Below are 21,948 nucleotides of genomic sequence, written 5' to 3'. Positions count from 1 at the left end.
TTGGAAAGTGTATAGGAGCTGTTTGCATATTCCTCTCTGAGCTGTGGAAATACGTATAATTATTAAGAATATGGATTTGGGGGCACCTGGGTGGCTCAGTGGGTTAAGCCGCTGCCTTCGGCTCGGGTCATGATCTCAGGGTCCTGGGATCGAGTCCCGCATCGGGCTCTCTGCTCAGCAGGGAGCCTGCTTCCTCCTCTCTCTCTCTGCCTGCCTCTCTGCCTACTTGTGATCTCTCTCTGTCAAATAAATAAATAGAATCTTTAAAAAAAGAAATCTTAAAAAAAAAAAGAATATGGATTTGGGGGTCAGATAGATATAGATGTGCCTGCCCCCTGCCTCTATCCATATGACTTATGTGACTGAGGACAAATTGTTGTAAGATCTATGAACCTCAGTTTCTTCATCTACAGGATGAAGATAAGAATGACTTCTACCTTGGGGTACCTGGGTGGCTCAGTCGATTAATCATCCCACTCGATTTTAGCTCAGGTCACGATCTCAGGGTCCTGGGATCGAGCCCCATGTCAGGCTCCCTGCTCAGTGGTAGTCTGCTTGAGATTTGAGATTCTCTCTCTCCCTCCTTCTGCCCCTCCCCTCTTCCTTACCTTCTCCTTCCACCCGCTTCCCCATCAAATAAATAAATCCTAAAAAAAAAAAAAAAAAAAAAAAAAAAAGAATGACTTCCTCCTAAGTTTCTTGGGAGAATCAAGTAAGAAAATCTTGTAAAACTTTTAGTATGGGATTTAGCACAAGTCAAAAATAAATAGTGGCCATTATTACCATCATCTTATCATCCTATTTTTATCACAACTACTAAATACAGAACTCCTATATGGGAAGGACTAGCTTGAAATGAGAGTGAGTATACCTTTGAAGTTATGTTGACATAATCTTTTTTATAAAACAGGAAACACTTCAATGGGTCTTAGTAAAGAATGTGGGTCAGAGGAAGATTCTGGGGAAGGCTGAGGCTTTCTCTCCCTACCCCAGGCTCTGTCTCTGAGCATTAACCCACCACTATCCCAATCCACCTCTTCACTAGTTCGCTAATTCACTTCCTCTCTGCAAAAACAGTTTTCTGATGGTGAAAATGGGAATTGTAGCACTCTTCTAGCCTAATCAATATGTCTTTTTAAATGTTTAATAAAAGAAGGTGAGTCTGTGTGTAGAAGAACAATGACAAGAAGGAAAACTGGTCAGAGCTCAACCAGGGGAAAGGATTAGCCCACCAGAGACAATGATTCTGAAATACTGTTGTTGGGATTCACTACATCTGCGCTGTTCTGGAAACTTGAGGAAAAAATGCCGATTTTCTGATTCCACCCAGATCTACTGATGGACTAGAAAGCTCTCTCCAGCAATTCCCATGCTCATTCAGGTCTGAGAGGCCTTTTACTAGACCTTTTACTGTTGTCTCTCCCTATGAGAGTTTATTCCCAGTAGACATTTCAACAATGCCTCCGACTCTATTCTCCACTCCAAGCAACATGATTATAATGTAGCTTCTCATGGAGGTCAAAGGTTTCTGTTCTTTAGAGCCCACGTCTGCTTCTGCTTTGGCATTCTTAACTCTTTTCCTCATCATCATAGTCTAGATTCTCCTCTCACTCCAGACTCCACCCTTCAATGAATTCATCTGTCACCTTGGTTCACGTAGGAGCCAGTCTGTGGCTGCCCAGGTATGTTAGCCCCGCCTTCACTACTGAACTCTGGACTTAGTATCCAAGAGGCATATTGATACTTCCTCCTCAGGGTTTCTACGGAAACCTCAAGCTACATTTGCAAAACAAAACACGCTAGATCCCTCCATAAACTGACTCCTCCTTCTGTAATCCCTGCTCAATAAAGGAATGGTACCAACCACTTGCCCAAGTTAGAAACCTGAGAAAAATCTTTGACCACTGTCTCCCCCTACATAGTGGACAATTAATGAAACCTACTGATTTTTTTTTTCCTCCCACATGAATCCCAAGTTACTCACATTTTTATTTCTAATCTTGGGGCCATCGCTGTAGTCACAATTATATCTCACCTGGCTTCCAGGCTCCCATCTTTCAGTTCAGTTCCTTCCACTTATTCCATTCTCCATATTGAAGCAAGAGAACATTTTTAAAATATAAATTTGATCATGTCACTTCCCATTACCCTCAGACTAAAGTTTAAAGTTCTTAATAGCACATGACATCTTTCGCGATCCAGTTCCTCCTTCTCTCTCCAGCTCTATGACTTGAAACACCTCTTCATAGTTTTTGCAGTAGCCATTCCTAGATTCTTGCAATTCTTCAAGTGGACCATTCCCTCTCTTGTCCCAAGCACATGCTGTTCCCTCTACCTTCCTCCCACCCCATGCAGAACGTAGGGGCTAACATTTACTTACTGGCACTTTAAGAAGGCTACCGTAGACAAAGGGGTTTACTGGTGAACTCACCTGATAACTGGGTTTCTTTTAGCCTGTTTTTTCCCAGGACGACCCATTAATGGTAGAAGCATTACCCAGCGGCTTTCTGACACCTTCGTTCTAGTGCATAATATACCAAAAATTCATTTTGCAAAATTGTCAAATCACTTAGCTTTTCCGGGTCTCATTTTCCTTTTAATCTTGACATTCCATTACAAGATTACTGTGTTAATCCAAAAAAGTCAAGGCTATGAGAATGACCTACTTATTGAAAATATGGAAACTGCATGGCATCACTTACCCAATCTCACTTTTGTTCTACTCTCACCTCTCCGCTAACCAGAGAAACTCCGCCTTTTAGTTTGCCTCCCTTCTCCCTCACCTCCTCCACTAACTTCTATTCTCTGTTAGGACCAGGCTTCGACTTCGTATTTTCCAGGATGTTTTTTCCAAACCCCCAAAGCTGGGCCAAGAACCCTACTGATAAGGTCCCTTAATACTTTCTTTTTCTCCAAAAAAACTTAGCAACTCTATTGTCATTTTGATCTACTTTCTTGCCTCCTCCCTCAGACAGTGAATTCTGTTCACTCACTCGAAGTATCTATTTGGCCTGAGCAATATTCTTCTGCAACCTGAAGGACAGACCCTGCCAGAAGTGTTCTATTTGGGAGGCTGTTCTTAGCATAACAATGCACTGGCTATCAATTGCCATTTCAAAGTTTCACAGACTTTCTCACTATTTTTTTTTAATATTTTTATTTATTTATTTGACAGACAGATCACAAGTAGGCAGAGAGGCAGGCAGAGAGAGAGGAGAAAGCAGGCTCCCCACTGAGCATAGAGCCTGATGCGGGGCTTGATCCCAGGACCTTGGGATCATGACCTGAGCCGAAGGCAGAGGCTTTAACCCACCGAGCCACCCAGGTGCCCCTCTCACTGTTTTTTTTTTTTTTTAAGATTTTATTTCTTTATTTGACAGAGAGAGAGAGAGATCATAAGTAGGCAGAGAGTCAGGCAGAGAGAGAGGGGGAAGCAGGCTCCCTGCAGAGCAGAGAGCCCGATGTAGGGCTCCATCCCAGGACCCTGAGCTGAAGGCAGAGGCTTAACCCACTGAGCCACCCAGGTACCCAACTTTTTCACTATTATATCTTCTTTAATTTTCATGAAGAAAGGTGTTTTTTTTTTTTTAATTCAGTGATGACACATTTCTTTTTTTCTGATTTGACTATGGATCTGAAGAGGAATTGATTTTTCCAAGACCTTTCTCGTAGGAGCTATGTTTAGATAGGCTCTTATTTTCCTATTTTCAAATGCGGATTTCTATGCATGTGTACAGCAAGTCTCAATAAATGAGCTACATAAATAAATACATGTGTAATTAATGGATAATCAAAATGTGGGTAATTGAGGGCTTCTTTGTGGATATAAGTGCATGCCCATTTTTATTTTAAAAAACATTCTTTAAAGATTTTATTTATTTATTTGACAGAGAGAGATTACAAGTAAGCAGAGAGGCAGGCAGAGGGAGAGGAGGAAGCAGGCTCCCTGCTGAGCAGAGAGCCCGATGCGGGACTCAATCCCAGGACCCTGAGATCATGACTTGAGCCGAAGGCAGCGGCTTAACCCACTGAGCCACCCAGGTGCCCTAAAAAACCATTTTTGAAAAAGTCTTCTGAGATGAAAACTGTTAAAATAGGGATTTCATCTTCTAAGTGTAGTTCTGGACATAGTATTTCAATTAACATATGTTTTGTCAATTAGCTTTTGTCCAAGACTGTCATATCCCAATAAGTGATGTAGAGGCTCTGATCTTCTTTTTTTTTTTAAGATTTTATTAATTTATTTGGTAGAGAGAGAGAGATCACAAGTAGGCAGAGAGGCAGGCAGAGAGAGAGGGGGGAAGTAGGCTCCCTGCTGAGCAGAGAACCCGATGCGGGCCTTGATCCCAGGACTCTGAGATCATGACCTGAGCTGAAGGCAGAGGCTTAACCCACCGAGCCACCCAGGCGCCCAGGTTCTGATCTTCTCAAGGATAAATGGGCAGTGGGTGCCACAGGAGGAAAAGGATGTTGTGTTACCTCAGACCTTAAGACACTCCTGGGCTCCTGAGAGTAAAGGTCTCAGATACTAGTGGTAGAGAGGTGAGAGAAATCCTGAGACAAGGGACATCTCTCGGGTTAGTTTCAAGGCCAGTTTGTAGGGTTATTCAGATCTTGCTCACAGACAGGAGTTCTGCAGAGGAATTCTCAAACTGTCATGGGGAGAGGGGAAATATAATAAGGTCTTTTTCTTCATTCCCCTTGAAGCCTCCCACTTTTATATATTAGGGTTCCTGGTTTTTATTGTTGTTGTTGTTTTGAAACTTTTATTGACTTATTTGAGAGAGAGAGCAGGAGGGAGAGGAAGAGAGAATCTGAAGCAGGCTCTGGGCTGTGCACGGAGCCTGACTCAGGCCGAGAGCCCATCACCTTGCGTTCATGACCTGAGCTGAAACCAAGAGTTGGTCATTTAAGTGACTGAGCCACCCAGTATCCCTGAGGTTCTGTTTCTTTGAAATGAAATAGCATTGGAAATGCATATGGTTTTTTCTGTCATTCCAAACTCTGATAATACAGCTTATCAAAATTAAAAGAATGGTTGGCATGCACGACTCAAGAACAGAATCATTTTTAAAGATTTCATTTATTCACTTGACGGAGATCACAAGTAGGCAGAGAGGCAGGCAGAGAGAGAGGAAGGGAAGCAGGCTCCCTGCTGAGCAGAGAGCCCAATACGGGGCTTGATCCAGGACCCTGAGACCATGACCTGAGCCAAAGGCAGAGGCTTTAACACACTGAGCCACCCAGGCGCCCCAGAATCATTTTTAAATAGGGCTTTAGCGTTGTGTCCTTTATAAGGATGCATGGTGAATGTGACTGTGAAATTTAATTTTTTAAAAATGAAGCTGCTATTGTGCTTATTTACCTTTCTAAGTGGGGTTGTCTGATCTTTCAATTAAAATTCTTCACAAATACTGAAATCCCTTGGAAGGTAGGACTGACTGTTAGCCCTGACAGCTTGGTCCCTTCTTTATGGGCTTGGGAATACGCACGTATGTTTGTTTCGTTTCCTCTGAACTTTCCAATAGAACTTCCTGGGAATTGAGTCTCTCCACCTGGAATATCAAATTCTACTGTCCTCTTCTCCAGTGATGGTTTGCAATGCAAATTGTCGGGTTGGTTACACACAGTACCATAACCATGGTAACCAAATGAAGACAAGTTTGCCTTACTTCCTCAGTGAAGTACTTTCCAGCCCTGCATTCAGACCTGATGTTACTGCCAACAGTCAAGGGCTTTAAAGAAACAGCCCGAGGGTTCAGAGATATAAAAACACAACTGGAGCCATTGTATTCCTTCCCCCACACTCCTCCCCTGAGTCCAGGACTGGCTACCAATCTCTCCTGCCATTTCTAACTGCTTTCAGCTTTCTTGGAGGGGAGACTAGAAAGAATCCCTCTGTATCTTTATCCCCAGCTTGACTGTAGATTTGGGCAAGCCCACTGCGCTGGCTTTCCATGTCTAGCTCCTAAACAGGAGCAGATAGAAACCTGCTTCTGTGTTCACAAGGACTTTTTAGTGTTAGCAGCTGTGATGCTCAAGGAGACAGGAAGGCGTCCAAATAGAAGCAGACACTTTCTGAGAACAACCACAGCAAGTTGCAAGGGCCACTTCTCTGCCAAAATTCCTTTCTTCTGGTAGATTCATTCTTACCATTTGTTTGTTTCCAGCCTGTGGGGGAAGGGTCTCAGTCCTCTGTTCTCAGTTTCTTTCTGTTGGAATGGGAGGGCAGCTGTGGTATGATCTGAAACTTCCGTACCCGCAGCAGTGTGACCTGGTGATGCCCAGGAAGAAAGACTTTAAGCCATAAGGTAAGCGATCTAATTGCATGGATTCTGGCCTGGATGATTTCCGTACTCCCAGGACTACCTGGGTGGCTGCCATTAACGAAGAAAGGTAAAAAATACAGGGGATGGAAATGCTCTTGGCTCAAAATTCTTAGTTTATTTCCCTTTGGTTGTGAATACCATGTCAAGCGATGTTTCTGAGGGAAGAGGAAGAAGTTATTTTTACTTTCTATTGTAACTAGTGGGACTCGTGTGTCATTTTCTCTGGTACTTACTACCACGATTTGGTTCAGAGGATGATTTTCTAATCTGTCCTTCCTTCTATCATTATTTGTTGGGATTCTCTAAGAATAGCTTTCCCATCTCCCCACAGGTCTGCCTCCTTTAGATATTAGTACACATTATCTGAGCTCTCCAGGAGGTTTCCCTAATTAATATTTTCACAATGACGAGTGTCAATTTCCTATCTTCTAGGTGTTCTCACACTAATGAATTTCTGAGAATCTAATATGGTCACCTATTGTCTTTTTAGTCTTCATTTCCTTGAATATTTATAAGCTTCACTACATTTACATTCTTTAGCCCTTCGTACATGCTCCCTCCATTTTAACTAGGCTCCATGTACAATGTGGGGCTTGAACTCACAACCCTAAGACCAAGACCTGAGCTGAAGTCAGAAGTTGAACACTTAACTGAATGAGCCACCCAGGCGCCCCGATTTCCTACTTTCAAATTGCCTCATTACATTGTTTCTACTTCTATGTGTCTTCTTTTTATTGATTTATCATCGCATGTCATACATCCAGGATAAAAACGCCTTTCATGTCACATATACTGTCAACATTTTTATAGATTTTTTAACATTTTGACATTTTTATTATTTTTACCATAGGAAATTTTTAAACTCTTAACCGGTTAAATCCATTGCTATTTTCCTTCCTTGCCTTTGGTGTCATTTCACCATAAGCTTTCACCACCTCAAGATTAAAACATTTACCAATATTTTCTTTGAGGACTATTTTCATTTCATTTTTTTCACATTAAATCCTTAACACTATTGGAACTCATTTTGATGAATTGTATAGGGGCTCTTGTTTGTTTTGCTTTGTATTTTTTCCATTAAATCTTAAATTCAGAAATAACTATAAATTCACACACAGTTCTAAAAATAATACGAAGTTTACCTGCCTTAATGCAGGAATCCTTCCAACATAGGTAACCTATTTCTGCATATGTAGATTTCTATCTGGGATAGGACAAATCCTATCAACATACTTAACAGCTAGGAAGTAATATCAGGACAGTTCCTCATAATCACTTATAAGGAATAATATCTACTTTCTTCTCTACATTCCCTGAGATGTTTATGATTATGATCATGGGGGAAAGCAAAGATGATGACACCTTTGATGTCAGAGGAGTAAAGAATATGTTAGAATATGCCTTTGTGGAATAATCCAGGTTGGAAAGAGGATTTAGACCCAGGAGCTGGCTTAAATCTTGATCTCTTCTCTTCACTACCAGCTATGTCTGTGTGTTCTTGGATGGAACACATTCTCATTGTAGTCAAGAATTTAACCAATATGATAGTTTCTTATTGGACCGAAATATGATGCAATTTTTATTGTGTAACAGTATGTTTTGAAACTTGAGATGTACACACCTGAAAGTCTTTTAAAATTATATTTTAAAGACTTTATTTATTTGAGAGAGAGTGAGAGAGAGAGCATGGCGGGGTGGGAGGCAATGGGTCAGAGGGAGAAGCAGACTCCCCGCTGAGCAGGGAGCCCAATGCAGAGCTCGATCCCAGAACACCTGGATGGGGACCTGAGCCGAAGGCAGATGCTTAATCCCCTGAGCCACCCAGGTGCCTTGTACACCCGGAAAATCTTAAAGCAAATTGATCAGTTGTTTTTTAAAGGTATTAGGAAAAGTATATAGAAGGAGGGTATTATAGAGTCCAATTAAGAGTATTTTTAAGAGAAATAGTCATCTGCATTGGTTGGTCAGGTTCTCCAGAGAAGTGAGCTAGTGTGTGTGTGTGTGTGTGTGTGTGTGTGTGTATATATATATATATATATAATATATTATATATATTTATATATATTTTATTATATATTGTATATAATATAAATATATTATATTTATATATTATATATTAAATATATATTTAATATGTAATATTAAAATAATTCCATGTATTTAATTAGAGAGGGAGGGAGGAATTTATATCTATCTATCATCTATCTATCCATCTATCTATCCATCTACCTACCTATTGTTGCTCACACAACTGTGGAGACTGAGAAGTTCTATGACCTTCCATGTGCAAGCTGGAGACCCAGAAAAGTTGGTGGTGTAGTCCAGTCTGAGTGTGAAGCTTGAGAGCCAGGAGCATCAATGGTGTAAACCCCAGTTCTATAGCATGAGGATTCTGATGTCCCAGCTCAACAGTCAGACAGAGAGAAGGAGAAATTTCTTTCCACCTTTTTCTTCTCTTCAGGCCCCAACAGATTGAATAATTCCTGTCCACACTGGGGATAACAATCTGCTTTACTCAGTCTTCTGATTTAAGTGTTAATCTGTTCTGGAAACACCCTCATAGACACACCCAGAAATCATGATTAGCCAGATATCTGGGCACCCCCAGCCGAGTCAAGTAGACACAAAATATTAATCATTGCTCTATCAGATAAGATGACTTGTGATTTCAGTAAGCTAACATTGAAGAACAGCTGTTTAATTGTTGCAAATCCACTGCTGAATAGCCCTTTGATGAAATTTATGCTATAATTGTTCACATGCATTTTAATCCCCCTGTCTGGAATGTTTGTCTATCCATTACCCATCTTCAAGAACCATAGCCAATACTTCCCCTTCAAAGGAACATTTTTTATGTCCCTAAATGAGCATTCTCCTCCTTTAATATTTGAGAACAGTTGTTTTATACTTCTCTTAAAATGCATATTATGTTCTACTTCACAATATAGTTAATAAGTACTATTTTTTATAAAGGACTGTAAGTTCTTCAAAGTTTCTTTGTATACCATAGACAGTAAAATGTTTCATTGAATTAGTAGATGTTATTATTGCATTTATGTAATAGTTCATGCATACAATGCATTTTTATGAGGAATGACAAGTGCACATTACTGTCTCTGATATGACAGAGACTGTGAAGGTAAGTCATAATTCTTACCTCCTGAGAACAAAAACAAGAGTCCAGTATCAGAAAAATCATTCATTCTTAACAGTCATGGCTAATCCCCCATTATTACTCATGGTCTAGGCTAAGTGCCAAGGATAAAAAAAAAAAAAAAAAGAAGAAGTCACAGTCCTTGTCTCCAGGGGGTCCATTTAGTTGAGTGGGAAGGGCAGAAGTGTAAAGGGTGATGTGAAAAGTGCTTTCACAAGGAGTTGTGCAGGTTGCTAGGAGTGCCAGAAGAGAGCTAGGATCGGAGTGGAGAGTGGTAAGGGAAGAAAGTTCTATGGAATGAGTTCCATCTGAACTCAGTGGAATGGCATCCAGGAAAGAGGGAAAAGCAGCACCAGCAGAGGGATCTGCAGCCCGCAGCAGCAGAGAGGAGGGCACGCTGAAAACAACAAACAGGTCCGCGCATCCAGAATGTGATGTACACGAAGAAACCTGGATGGCAATGCTACGGGAATGGAAGATAGCCCCACCACCTTTCATTCTCCTTCCCCAGGATGAGGCAAGGCAAATACGGAGAAGACAAGAGTAGGAATAATGAAAAAAGAAAGAATCATGGAGAAGGAAAAAATCTCCTTGAAGTTGGAAAGGGATTCGAACAGGGCTCGCAGTAGGTAAATCTGTTGATTCAGTGTTCCCAGCCTCAAAGGCATTTCACGTTTCTAGGAAGCTGTAGATATGGTTCTTGACTGTCATCTTAATACTCTTTTGCTTATTTCACCAGCAAAAGATGAAGACTCCAAGTCTGAGAGAACTGATTCTGGATTCCAACTTGGGCGCAACTGCCTTGTCTTTAAATCTAGCTTTCTCCTAAATGGCAGGAGAGAGCACCCTTCACAGATTTCACAGTGGGAGGAAGCCACCCACGGAGCGAATCATCACAGACTGCACGTTCCTCCTAGCAGAGTGTTGACAGAACACTCTATTCTCTAGGCTCTGCTTCTACTTCACTGAATCACTTGGAAATCTTTACCCATATTTATGGGACTTTGATACTTGGACAGGGAGGAAGAGCAGAAGGGCATTCCTGGCCTGGCTTTATTGCTTGAGTTTTTGAGTTGTCTTCTAAGTAATAGGAACAGTGTTTTTATTCTTATCCTTTGTATAGTTTTGATGGTCAGACCTTTAAAATATTCTTATTTATTTATTTATTTTTAAAGATTTTATTTATTTATTTAACACAGAGAGAAAGAGAGAGAGAGAGATCACAAGTAGGCAGAGAGGCAGGCAAGAGAGAGAGGGGGAAGTAGGCTGAGCAAACAGCCCGATGCAGGGCTCCATCCCAGGACCCTGAGATCATGACCTGAGCCAAAGGCAGAGGCCTACCTCACTGAGCTATCCAGGTGCCCCTAAAATATTTTTAAAATGTGAGCTCCATTGGTCAATGAAGAGGTTATGTGGAGGCTAGAAATAGAATAATCATCTTATGGAATCATCTCATTTCATCCAGTTTTCATATGTTGTGCAAGAGGAAATTACATTCCATGACAACTTGAAACCACATACCCAATGTCATGCAACCAATGAACTATTTGTTGATTAATTAAAATAAATTACCTTTTGTTTCCCTGGTGATGAGTTAAGATCTTTCATCTGCTGTTAGCTGGTGGAAGGCACATAAAAGAAGGTAAAAAAAAGGTATTTACTCAGATAATCTTGGTTGAAATAGTGGAAGTGGACCTCAAGTGATAACCCAGAAAATTTTGCTTCAAAGTGGAGGTAGTGAATATATATTGAAATATATGTGCATGTATGTGTGCAAATATATATGTATCTGTATAATAATCTGATCATTTGGGGATGCCTGGTGGCTCAGTCGGTTAAGCAGCTGCCTTCGGCTCAGGTCATGATCTCAGGGTCCTGGGATCAAGTCCCACATCAGGCTCCTTGCTCTACAGGGAGCCTGCTTCTCCCTCTGCCTCTATCTGCCACTCTGCCTGCCTGAACTCTCTCTATCTCTCTGACAAATAAATAAATAGAATATTTAAAAAAATAATAATCTGATCATTTTTCTAGTTCAGGTTACATTGTTCTCTGATACCATAGCTATTCCTGGCAAGTTGTACCTTTAACATTGCTGAATATCGAAGTTTTATCAAAGGTTTCATAACCAAACTTGCAATGATACTTCTCAATTCCTTGCTAGCATCCACTTAAACATTAATTTATTCAGCAAACATATATTGAATACATTATCCTACAATTACGATAGGAGAGCTAAGATCTCTGTCCTGAAGAAAATCTTACATGGTCAAACAGAATTTTAAGTACAAACTTATAAAACAATGTGAACATACTTTATAGTGATTTATACTAAACTATTAGATCACAGAGGAACAATTAAAGCCATACTCACATAGGGAGAGCATGTAGATAGAGAAGATAAGAGTGGGCTGAGATTTGAACACTCAAAATTTAGGAAAGTCATGGGCTCCTGGGTGACCCAGTCAGTTAAGAATCTGACTCTTGATCTCAACTCACGTCATGATCTGAGGGTGGTGAGATCAAGCCGCATGTCAGGCTCTGTACTGGGCATGGAGCCTGCTTAAGATTCTCTCTCTCACTCTCCTCTGCCCCTTCCCCCACTCTAAAAAAAATTTAGAAAGGCCAACAAAAGATCTTGAGAAAAAAAGCCTTGAGTGAGATAGGAGGATATCTGAGAGAGCAAGATATATTAAAAAGAAAGAAAGAACGAGAAATAGAGAAAGAAAAGGAATGAAAAGATTGTTTCCATTAAGAGGAAGTGGTAAACTACTGAAAATTCTGAAATGATGAGAACAGATAGTTAAGTGTTAGCATACTGATTGGGGTGGGTAATAAGAGAGTGGGAGGTGTGGATAGGTCTGTACGTGGGAGCATTTGCTATGTGATCCAAATGAGACTATAAGTTCTCATTCACATACAGTTAACAGCAGCAGAGGTCAATGTGAGATATACTGTAAGGGCCTCTTTCTCACCCGCTTTTAAGTGACTTGATGTGAGATGTAAAAGGAATAGAGGAACTAAGGAAGACTCATAAGCTTTTGGCCTGAACAACTGCCTGAATAGTGTACACCATTTATTGAGATGGGGGCCAATGGAATCAAGGCAGGTATACAGGGAATCAAGCAGAAGTCAAGAAAAGAGTAAAGAATTCAGGGTGCTACATATTATGTTAAAAATGTAAGCATCCAAGTGAAGATGTCAAGTGACTAGGAATACCCCATTCTGAAGCTTAGATCCTCTATTCTAAGATGTGGAAATAGGAATTCAGGCATCATCTTGAGATAAATAGAAAACTAGAGTAGGAGTTGGAGGGAAGTTGAAGGGTCAAAGGAGAATCATTTTAAGATGAGAGACATGATAGCATGTTCTAAGCTTAAAGAAACAATCCAATAGGGAAGGAAAATGGTATCTAAGCAAAGTTTGTGAGTAAAATAGAGGCGACAAAGGATGCTTGAAATCGGGAATTTGAAGGTTGTTCATTTATCGTGTTGAAGTATGACCATAGGAACTGAGTGGAAGGAAGGGATACTGAAAGTGGGAAGATTATTGAACTCAGTGGTCAGGTGTTGATGGGTCATCTAGATTGACAATGAAATCTTCCAGGAGGATGACAGAGATACCATTCCATTTTTAGTAAATGAGGGTGAGTGTCCTGGATGTTGATGACAACACAGTCTGATAGCTTATGCTTCAAAGGAGAGAGGAAATGAGATCTGAAAGCATCATTGAGGAACGTGGAGGAACTCTATACTATCTCCAAGATTACGGTCCTTATTCAGTGGGTGGGGGGAAAAAAAAAAGCCACAGCCTGAGAAAGAAGCCAAGGAAACCGTGTTCAGGTTTGAATTAGAAAAAGGGCATGAAGGGACATTCAATGAAGAGCTTAGGATAAAAGGGATTTGGTAGGTGACAGTCCCTGAATTCCAGAGGGCATAGGGTTTGGGAGTGCCTGGAGAAGGTGGAGATTGGGCCAGATGAGGCAATGTCCACTGCCACAGGAGCAGGGTTCAGGGGCATGATGGGATTAGTCCTATGGTCTCCAAGTGTAAGAAGTATGAATCAGTTCTCTTAAAGTGTTAACCTCCCAGGGCTGGTATCTTAGTCTTTGGAGGGAAGTGAATGATATCAAAGCTCATGGTAATCATCTTTTTCAGAGCATGAGGGGCTCTCAAGGCTTCCTTTTTAAACCTCTGTGAGTGATGTCACAACTGGGAAGGGGACAGGTCTTCATGGAGCATATGGCTCTAAGTAGACTTCTCCTAAATTTTTCTGCTGGTGAAAGTCATTGTATATAGCAGGTGGAGGGGAGCAAGGAAGCCAGGACACCATTTGAGATCTTTTTTTTTTTTTTTAATTTTATGTATTTATTTGATAGAGAAATCACAAGTAGGCAGAAAGGCAGGCAGAGGGGGGGTGGGGGAAGCAGGCTCCCTGCTGAGCAGAGAGCCCCATGTGGGGCTCGATCCCAGGACCCTGAGATCATGACCTGAGCCAAAGGCAGAGGCTTAACCCATTGAGCCACCCAGGTGCCCACCATTTGAGATCTTAACAGAAGGCTTGAGCAGAGGCAGCCATGGCGAGGATCCACTGTGGAGACATAGGGATGGTGAGATTCCTGTGGACCTAGAATGCTTGTGGAATTTTTTTCCCATTATGATGTTCTCTTCTTGAGCACAGGTCTCCTTCACAAGTGGGGTCAAGGCTAGAACTACAGCCTACAATTATCAGTTATAACCTTGAAATTAAGACTGTAGTTGAAGGTATTTCCAAACTCTTATATGAGTCTCTAGTCTCAGGTAAATCTGCATTCTCATGGTCACAGAAATATTTTATTCTCATACTCTCCAATTGTATCTTCACAATTATTCAAACTAAGTAATCTCAAGATGACACAGGTTATCCACAAACTATGAGTGTCGAATTGATCTCCTATGGAAAAAGAATCCAACTATTACATTGACTGGTGATTCTTTTCCTATACTTGATGGTTATCGACATGAAAGTGACCTAGAGAGGCAACATAAAGAAAGAAAGAAAAAAAACCTGATCAATATGGGTATTGATTGTTTTATATACATTTTGCATTAATTTTTTTTTCCAACAGCCATATGAAGTGGTTATTTCCTACTAATTACAGAGATTATCAGAGATGTTTGAAAATTTCCCCAAGGAGATGTCAGAAAAGCAGCAGAGCTGAGATTAAAATCTGGAGTTATCTAACCTGAAAACATTTATTCTTTTAACCACATAAGAACCAAGAATGCTGGCTAAAGCAGTTGGTGTCCCTTTACCAAATAACCAAGCAATCAGCTTACAGTTACAGATTATTTACCCTGGGCAGAGTTCTGTGCTGGGATCTATGGGGAACACGCAGATAAATAAGGCACAGTCCCTATTCTCCAGTCTGAACAAGCTGTTTGGCAAGACAACCTATTTGCAGAGAGGTGAAAAAAGTTAAATAACCCCAGAGGACAAGAATGTAACCATTGTCCCTGCTTCAAGAATCAAAGTATCAAATTCTGTGATTTCACTGTGGGCTGAAAGCTTCACATACATGGTTGCCTTTGCCCAAGTGAAAGACAATGTCATGTAAAGTTAATGTAACAACACCAATTTTCTTTCTCATTTTGAGTATTTTAAAAAATTAGAAACTTGATAATATTTCAGTACATTTCTCTTTTTTGTCTTTTCAAAACACTTCACTTTAGTTTTGTTTTTACAAAATTGAGTTCTTGCGGCATATATTGGTTTTCATCCTCTTTTTTAATTAAACATGATAATTTAAGAAATTTCCCATATTAAAGGAAGGTCTTTATACACATAAGGGTTAATGGCATTATAATTAGGATAAAAAAAGGATCTGAAGACAGGGAAGGGACCTTCAAGCACAGACGGAAACATAATCCGAGATGAAGATTCACTTTGGACTAAGTCAGCATTGGCAAGAATTTGGTTCCAAATGATCCTGGGGATTAAGGGGTTAATCAGAGGATTGGACAGAGACCACATCCTGAAACCTGCCACCTGATCCCTGTCCCTTTACAAAGAACAGCTCTTCAGGTCAAGCCGGTGGAGGTCAAAGGAAGGACACCGGAGCATCCAGCATGAGAACTGAAGCATCCAAAGCAGATTTGTTTACTAAGCGGAAAGTGATCCACTGAAACAGACCGGAACAAAAGGGTTTTTCTTTACAAACTGGTCCCTGACCCTCGCCTTTAGCAAAGGTTCCCACTTTTCTTGGCAGGCTTTTACTGCTCTAAAGCCAACTACCACGGAGCTGGCAGGGAGCATATCCTCACCGGTTGTGCGAGCCTGGTGGCTAAGGTCAAACGTGCCATTTTAGAACGGAAGTTTGGGGACAGACCAATAATAAAGCAGCACTTTTATCGAAAACTTTGATGATTTTTACAGCGTTCTTTTTGAAAAAAGGTGGTAGCTCGGTTAAAATTGGACATTGTAATACAGATGCAGCAATTTGAGGAATTTAGCTGCTTGAGAACTCTGGCCCCCACTACGGAGCAGAAGCTTTTGTGCTAAATATGACCCCACTTACCGCCGAGGCTGGTGGAGGAGCAGGACTCTCTGGGGTATCTTATTTTTCCATAAATCATTATTCTTTTCTTCAAACCCTGAGCACTTACTGAGTCTGAGCTCTCATGAATCTTGTTGAGCACGATTTTGGAGATTTTCCTTCCTTTCGAAATTGTGCATTGTCGGAGTTGAATACACACGCAAGATGCTTGGCATTGCCAAAGAGGACTTTTTTTTACTCAAAAGAGCCAAAGCGTGTGTAAAATTAAATAGCCAGAAATTAAATGCAATTCCTAAAGTTGATTTTGTCTAGTGTTATGCATCCTACTATACCAAATAAAAGTTAGAAATATAATCTTATCTGTATCATTTTTGCCTTTTATTATTTTATTTTTGTCTTGTGTTTGAAAATTTTTTTAACGTTTTTTTGTTCTCATAGAATATTCTGAGAGTTCACTTTCCTTTTTTTAAAAGATTTATTTATTTATTTTGGAGAGACAGAGAGAACCCTTACAGGTGGGCAGAGGGAGAGAGAGACAGAGAGAGAAGATCTCAAGCAGACCCCCTGCTGAACTTATAGCCCAAAGTGGGGTTTGATCCCACAACCCAGAGATCATGACCTGACTTGAGCCAAAATCAAGTATCGGATGCTCAACTGACTGAGCCACTCAGGCACCCTCCAAAAGTTAACTTTCTATAAAGTTGGCTGACTAAAAGACTCACTGTTAATTTAGATCTCACCTGTCCAGCCTTTGCCATAATTTTTAAACAATTGAAATTTCTTAGTATTTGCTTTTTTTTTATCATAAAATGAATAGTCATCACCATTGTCATTGATTTTTGCAGTAATTTACTATTGTAACAATAAATGTATATTTATACTTCAGTTGAATTACAGAATTCTAATATATGAAGCAGGGAAGGAAACTCACTACCAATTGCAGCCAGAATGCTTACATATACTTAAAAGAAAATATTCAAATGTTTATAATATATCTGAATGACTTGCCTTGATTAAACACTGATCAGAAAAGATGGTTTAAGTCACAGGGCCAGTGACTCTGGGTGAGTTTAGGGATGCAAGACATGCTGCTGAAATAGGTATTTGACTGTTTAGTCATTTCTCTAAACTTGAAGCATAAATGAATGCAAATTCAAGTAGATGCCATGGAAAGGATTTAGTCAGAAAGTGTGGTTTTGAAACCGAGCTTTGCTACTTTAGCTCTATATGTATTTATTTACCATCTATTCTGTGCTGGGAATTCAGTCAAATACTGGAGACAGATTGATGAGTGAGAAGGAGGCCCTCTTTCTTAATGTCCTGATAATCTGGGGAGTTGCAACAGTTTACTCCTCTGCTCTAAGCTTCTGTCCCCTCCTCTTACTCTGCAAGCCTCATAATGACATTAACAAAGGTTAAATGAGATAATGGGGGTGGTCAATATTTCTTGAGCAGTATGCATAATATATTCATTAATATTCTAACTGTCCCAACCATCCTATCGGTTAGATGGTCTAGCTTACTAATCACAGGAATATGCTTGGGGAACACACAGATAAATAAGGCACAGTCCCTATTCTCCAGTGCCTGGTTTGACTGCTCATTATTGGGCTGTCTTGGGTATGCAACCCCTCTGCTTTTCCAATTTACAATGAAATTGTGGCAGTTAGATTGCTTCCTTTGTTGGCAATTATTAGATAATGGATGCATGGAATTCAGCATAGATTCTAGCACATCGTAAGTACTCACTGAGGTCAACAGTAATTACCACTCAGTACAACTTATACCCAACTAAGAAATAAGAGAATGTAGGAAGATTATATCATTTACACAAGGCGACAGAGTTGCAGAGGTGAGACTCATCCAGGTTGACCTGTTGCCAAAGCCCTTATTTCTTACATTTTGGGTTCTCTAAAAATATTTTTATAGATGTAACGTTGGATAAACTTGAAGGATACTGATTATGTTAATCAATACTTTCAATCTTTCTTCCTGGCTGGAGTGCCTTCCCACTCCACCATTTCTTTGCTCCCCGTTCACATTGCCGACCACCCAATTGGATCCACCAGAGGGTGGATGTGGCCTGACAACAGGCAAGGCCACATTAGTCCCCAGTCTCCAGCTGCCGCTCCACCGAGAGGAAACCATTCTCCCTCACCGAGACTGGGAACTCTGATCAGATGGGTGAGCCAAGCTCCAGAAAACTGTGGTGGCCTACAGGCACTCTGGCTTCTCCTTCTCACTGAATCAAGCCAGAAAGTGGGCTCGTGGGGTCTGATTTGTGTGTCTCCGTGTTTCAGTTTACCGAATTGCTCTCTCACAATGGCGGAGAGGTCACATGGTTCCAGCAACTCCCAAGGAGGCCAAGAAAAGAGCAGGAGAGAGATCCTGAGGTCCACCAAGAGGGTGTGGACTCCCCTCGATGAGCAGCTGCCTCCTGGCTCTGAGGAGGAAAGCCAGAGTGTCATCATCCCCACACTGGGTGAGAACAGGCCCTCAGGACTATTGAAAACATTCTGCTGTGGGTGCTGAGGGTCATGGGGGCTTGGCTGGGGACAGATGATTCTGGAACAAACACTTGGCTTTGAAGATCCAGTGTTCCTGGCAGGATGCTACAGACTTCTGTGAAATGGGTACTTCTGACTTCCACCCACACACATTCAAAACACACATCTTCTTGATGGAAATAGACCAACTTCTCCCTTTCTACTTCAAGGTCCCCTCATCTCAAGTTCCCCAGGACCCTGAAGGGGCATGGAATCCATGCCAGACACCTGACGCTTCCTTCAGAGCATCAAACATTCTATCGAAAGGCTCTTTTTGCTGGGTCTTGCATGAAGCATCCGTAATAATTTTAATAGTTTAAAGAGCCGTAAGTAGGAAAACACTTTTCCCTCAGCAGTGATATAACTGACAGTATTTCTTCTTTGCCCACCACCCAATTCATTCTACCTCTCTAGAGTCCCTAAATTGAAAAATAAGCACCTTGCTTGCCTACTTGGCCTTTCTGGTTCACCAGACCCCTTGTGAGGGGCTAAGTCAGTTACTTCACTGTTCGGTAGGATAAAGTCAAAGAAAATCAGACCAGAGTAGCCTGTAGCCAACCAGAAAGGAAAGAAATATTTATTGGGAAATACTTCTTTTCTATCCTCTCCTTTTTGTCCCTCCACTATTGGTTAAGCCAGTGACAAAGATCCACCTTAAAAGACTAGTGCCTTTTTAACACAGGATGCCTTTGGCAATCCTGGGACTGTAGTGTAATTTGTCCCTGGAATGAATGCAAATTTGGTTTAGAACCTGGCTGAGAACTCCTTGCAAATACACATCACTGGCTAGCTGCCTTAGGTAAACGTGATTCAATAAGGAGAGGGTCCATGGTGATCTATATCCGACAAGAGAAAGACAAAAGTCTGGTATGCTTTTTCACTCTTCATGTTCACACTAAGGTAATTTAAAAATTATCCTGACATCTCTTGTACTTCGGTGTTATTCTTTTTCCTTTTCACACTTTCTCTTTTTTCTTTCTTTCTTTCTTTCTTTCTTTCTTTCTTTCTTTCTTTCTTTCTTTCTTTTTCTCTTTCTGTTTTGATGTCAGTCATTTGGCAAGTTTATACTTCATTCTCAGGAAAGACTGATTATGGAAAGCAGGAACTTTTGCCTTGGGAAAATAAAAAATATGCCTTCTAAAACAAGTGTGTAACTATGTAGGAAATAGAGCTATGGGTGGTGGCTGGATAATAGGGTAGCATTATTTTAGCTGGTGTGCTTTGATTGATGGTCTGTTTCTTTCCCCTTCATAGAAGATTCCAAACAAGCAAGTATTCAGCAGTGGCTGGACTCTGGATTCTTGTAAGTGTTTCTTCGTGCCTTTACACATATCTCTTGCAAAAATCTGTGAAAACAATGTGGGTAACTCTTCTGGGGCAAGGTGAGACAGGCAGGCCTACCTTTTCATTTTAACTGAGTGTATGAAGGATCTCTCTATTATTGCAAAAGTTATATATCAATTTGAAAGTACTCAACAGAATACTGTTCCAGTCCCTGGCTGTTGATTGCTTTTAAAAAGTCCCCCTGTAATAAAGCCTAGTTTTGCATTTACTCTCATCTGTTTAATTAAAATGCAATTTAGTATAATTGAGTTGTACACATTGTTTGACTCGCAATATTTTTGTTTCTTTATAGGGTCTCTGTAAATGAAAACTTTCAGCAAGTCATCGACCACACTGGTAAGACAAGAGAACCAGAATCATTTAGGCTTTGTGGACCTGAGTAAAATTGTTAAAACGTTTATGTGAATAAATCTTCTTAAAATGAGAATTATCAAGAGAACCAGAAGCATTTAGGCTTTATGGACCTGAGTAAAATTATTAAAACGTTTATGTGAATAAATCTTCTTAAAATGAGAATTATCAGAGCTTTCTAGAAATGTAATGGATCTCGAAAACCATCCAGCTCAATTGCTTTGTTTGATATATAAATCAGAGTCTCAGGAAGGATGGGGTCATCTGCAGCATGTGGGGTTGCAAACCAGGCCTCCTGCCACATCATTAGCTCAGACTCTACCAGAAAACTCACTGGGTTCTATGAAGACATTTTGCAAGGATGTAATTATGGAAATGCAATTGTCTAACTTTTCCTCTCACTGTATGGTACTTTTATGTCTAAATCTAGTTCCTTTCTATCCTCCAGTCTCAAAATTATATCCTCCCTTTCTAATGGTGCATTTGTTCTCAAAAAGAACAGATGACTGAATCCTATGGCAAACAGTGAAAGTATGTATTTCTGACGCAGAGAATGTATCACACTTGTTACACTGAAATTTGATAAGAATATTATAAAAAGAAAAAGAAATTAATTGCAGATCTCACAGTTCCCACATTCTTTAAAGAAAATACTGTATTTCATAGAAATACAATTGAAAGATGCACTCACAGTGCCCCCTACCCCCACCTTGGCTGGCTTAGTTGGTGGAACATGTGACACTTGATCTTGGGGTTGTGAGTTGGCGCCCCACCTTGGATATACAGAGTACTTAAAAATGAAAGAAAAAGAGAGAGAGAAAGGAAGGGAAGAAGGAAGGAAGGAAGAAAGGAAGGGAGAAAAATACATTCACATATTAAGTACTACTCAGGAAAATGAAACAGCAAGCCCTGGCAATTATAAATGAAAGGCAACACTGACTGCAAGACACTTCCTGATTTCATAGACGTTAAAATGTGACAAAATGCATGTTTTAAAACTGAGGAAACACCATAAATAATGTATGTTAAAAAAATGACATAAATTAAGAGTTTAATGATTAGAGGGGAAAACTATTAGTCTGCTGGTTACTTACTTGGCTGGTTTTAATGATTTCACTTCCTTCACTGACATCTTAAATTAAGATTGACCACTGGCTACAAACTAGTTTAAATTTAGACTTTTTTTTTCTTTACTGAAAATAAAAACAAAAAACCAAGTATATCATTGAAATTTCCTCTTTCTCCAAGCTTCTTTATTTTTTTTTTTAATATAAAAGTTCCACAATCCCCACATCTCTGAAGATGTTTGCCAATAAACTGAATTCTCTATTTATAGTAGTACAGAATCAAGAAAAGGCAAGAACTTGGGGTGCCTGGCTGGCTTCATTAGTAGAGCATGTGACTTGATCTTGAGGTTGTGAGTTCTAGTCCCACACTGGGTATTTATTACTTAAAAATAAAATCTTGAAAAAGGAAGGAAGGAAGGAAAAAGGGAAAGGGAAAGATATGGCAGGGAAGGGAAGGGAAGGACTTAAGAAATGTAGCCAGGATGAGATGTCAGATTCCCCTGATGCTTCATCTTGCCCAGGGCATGGTGGGAGGCCTGGTACTAACTCTGGGGTTGTCAGTAACTGTATTATTAAAAGCTTCATTTCCCAGAAAGAGACACCATGAGACACCATGGTCTTTCCA

The 21,948-nt window shown here is 40.4% G+C and overlaps 1 protein-coding gene across 4 annotated transcripts in view; it reads left to right on the top strand.

Annotated features, from left to right (window-relative positions):
• The window catches only part of ITPRID1 (ITPR interacting domain containing 1), a gene marked incomplete at its 3' end in the record, with an annotated part of 104,241 nt that overhangs the window by 12,405 nt on the left and 69,888 nt on the right, over positions 1-21,948 (top strand). For 3 of the 4 annotated variants that reach the window (XM_082691796.1, XM_082691793.1, XM_082691794.1), the window contains 3 exons: positions 18,316-18,497; positions 19,816-19,864; positions 20,198-20,241. In XM_082691796.1, the coding sequence (XP_082547922.1) occupies positions 18,338-18,497; positions 19,816-19,864; positions 20,198-20,241 (253 nt within the window). In that variant the 5' untranslated portion in view covers positions 18,316-18,337. The remainder of the gene's footprint in view (positions 1-18,315; positions 18,498-19,815; positions 19,865-20,197; positions 20,242-21,948) is intronic. The other variant, XM_082691795.1, reaches the window with a different exon arrangement.

This window comes from Mustela nivalis, assembly GCF_964662115.1.
Source record: "Mustela nivalis genome assembly, chromosome: 12".
Taxonomy (NCBI): Eukaryota; Metazoa; Chordata; class Mammalia; order Carnivora; family Mustelidae; genus Mustela; species Mustela nivalis.
The sequence above is the reverse complement of the archived record's forward strand: the minus strand, read 5'-3'. Positions and strand labels throughout refer to the sequence as shown.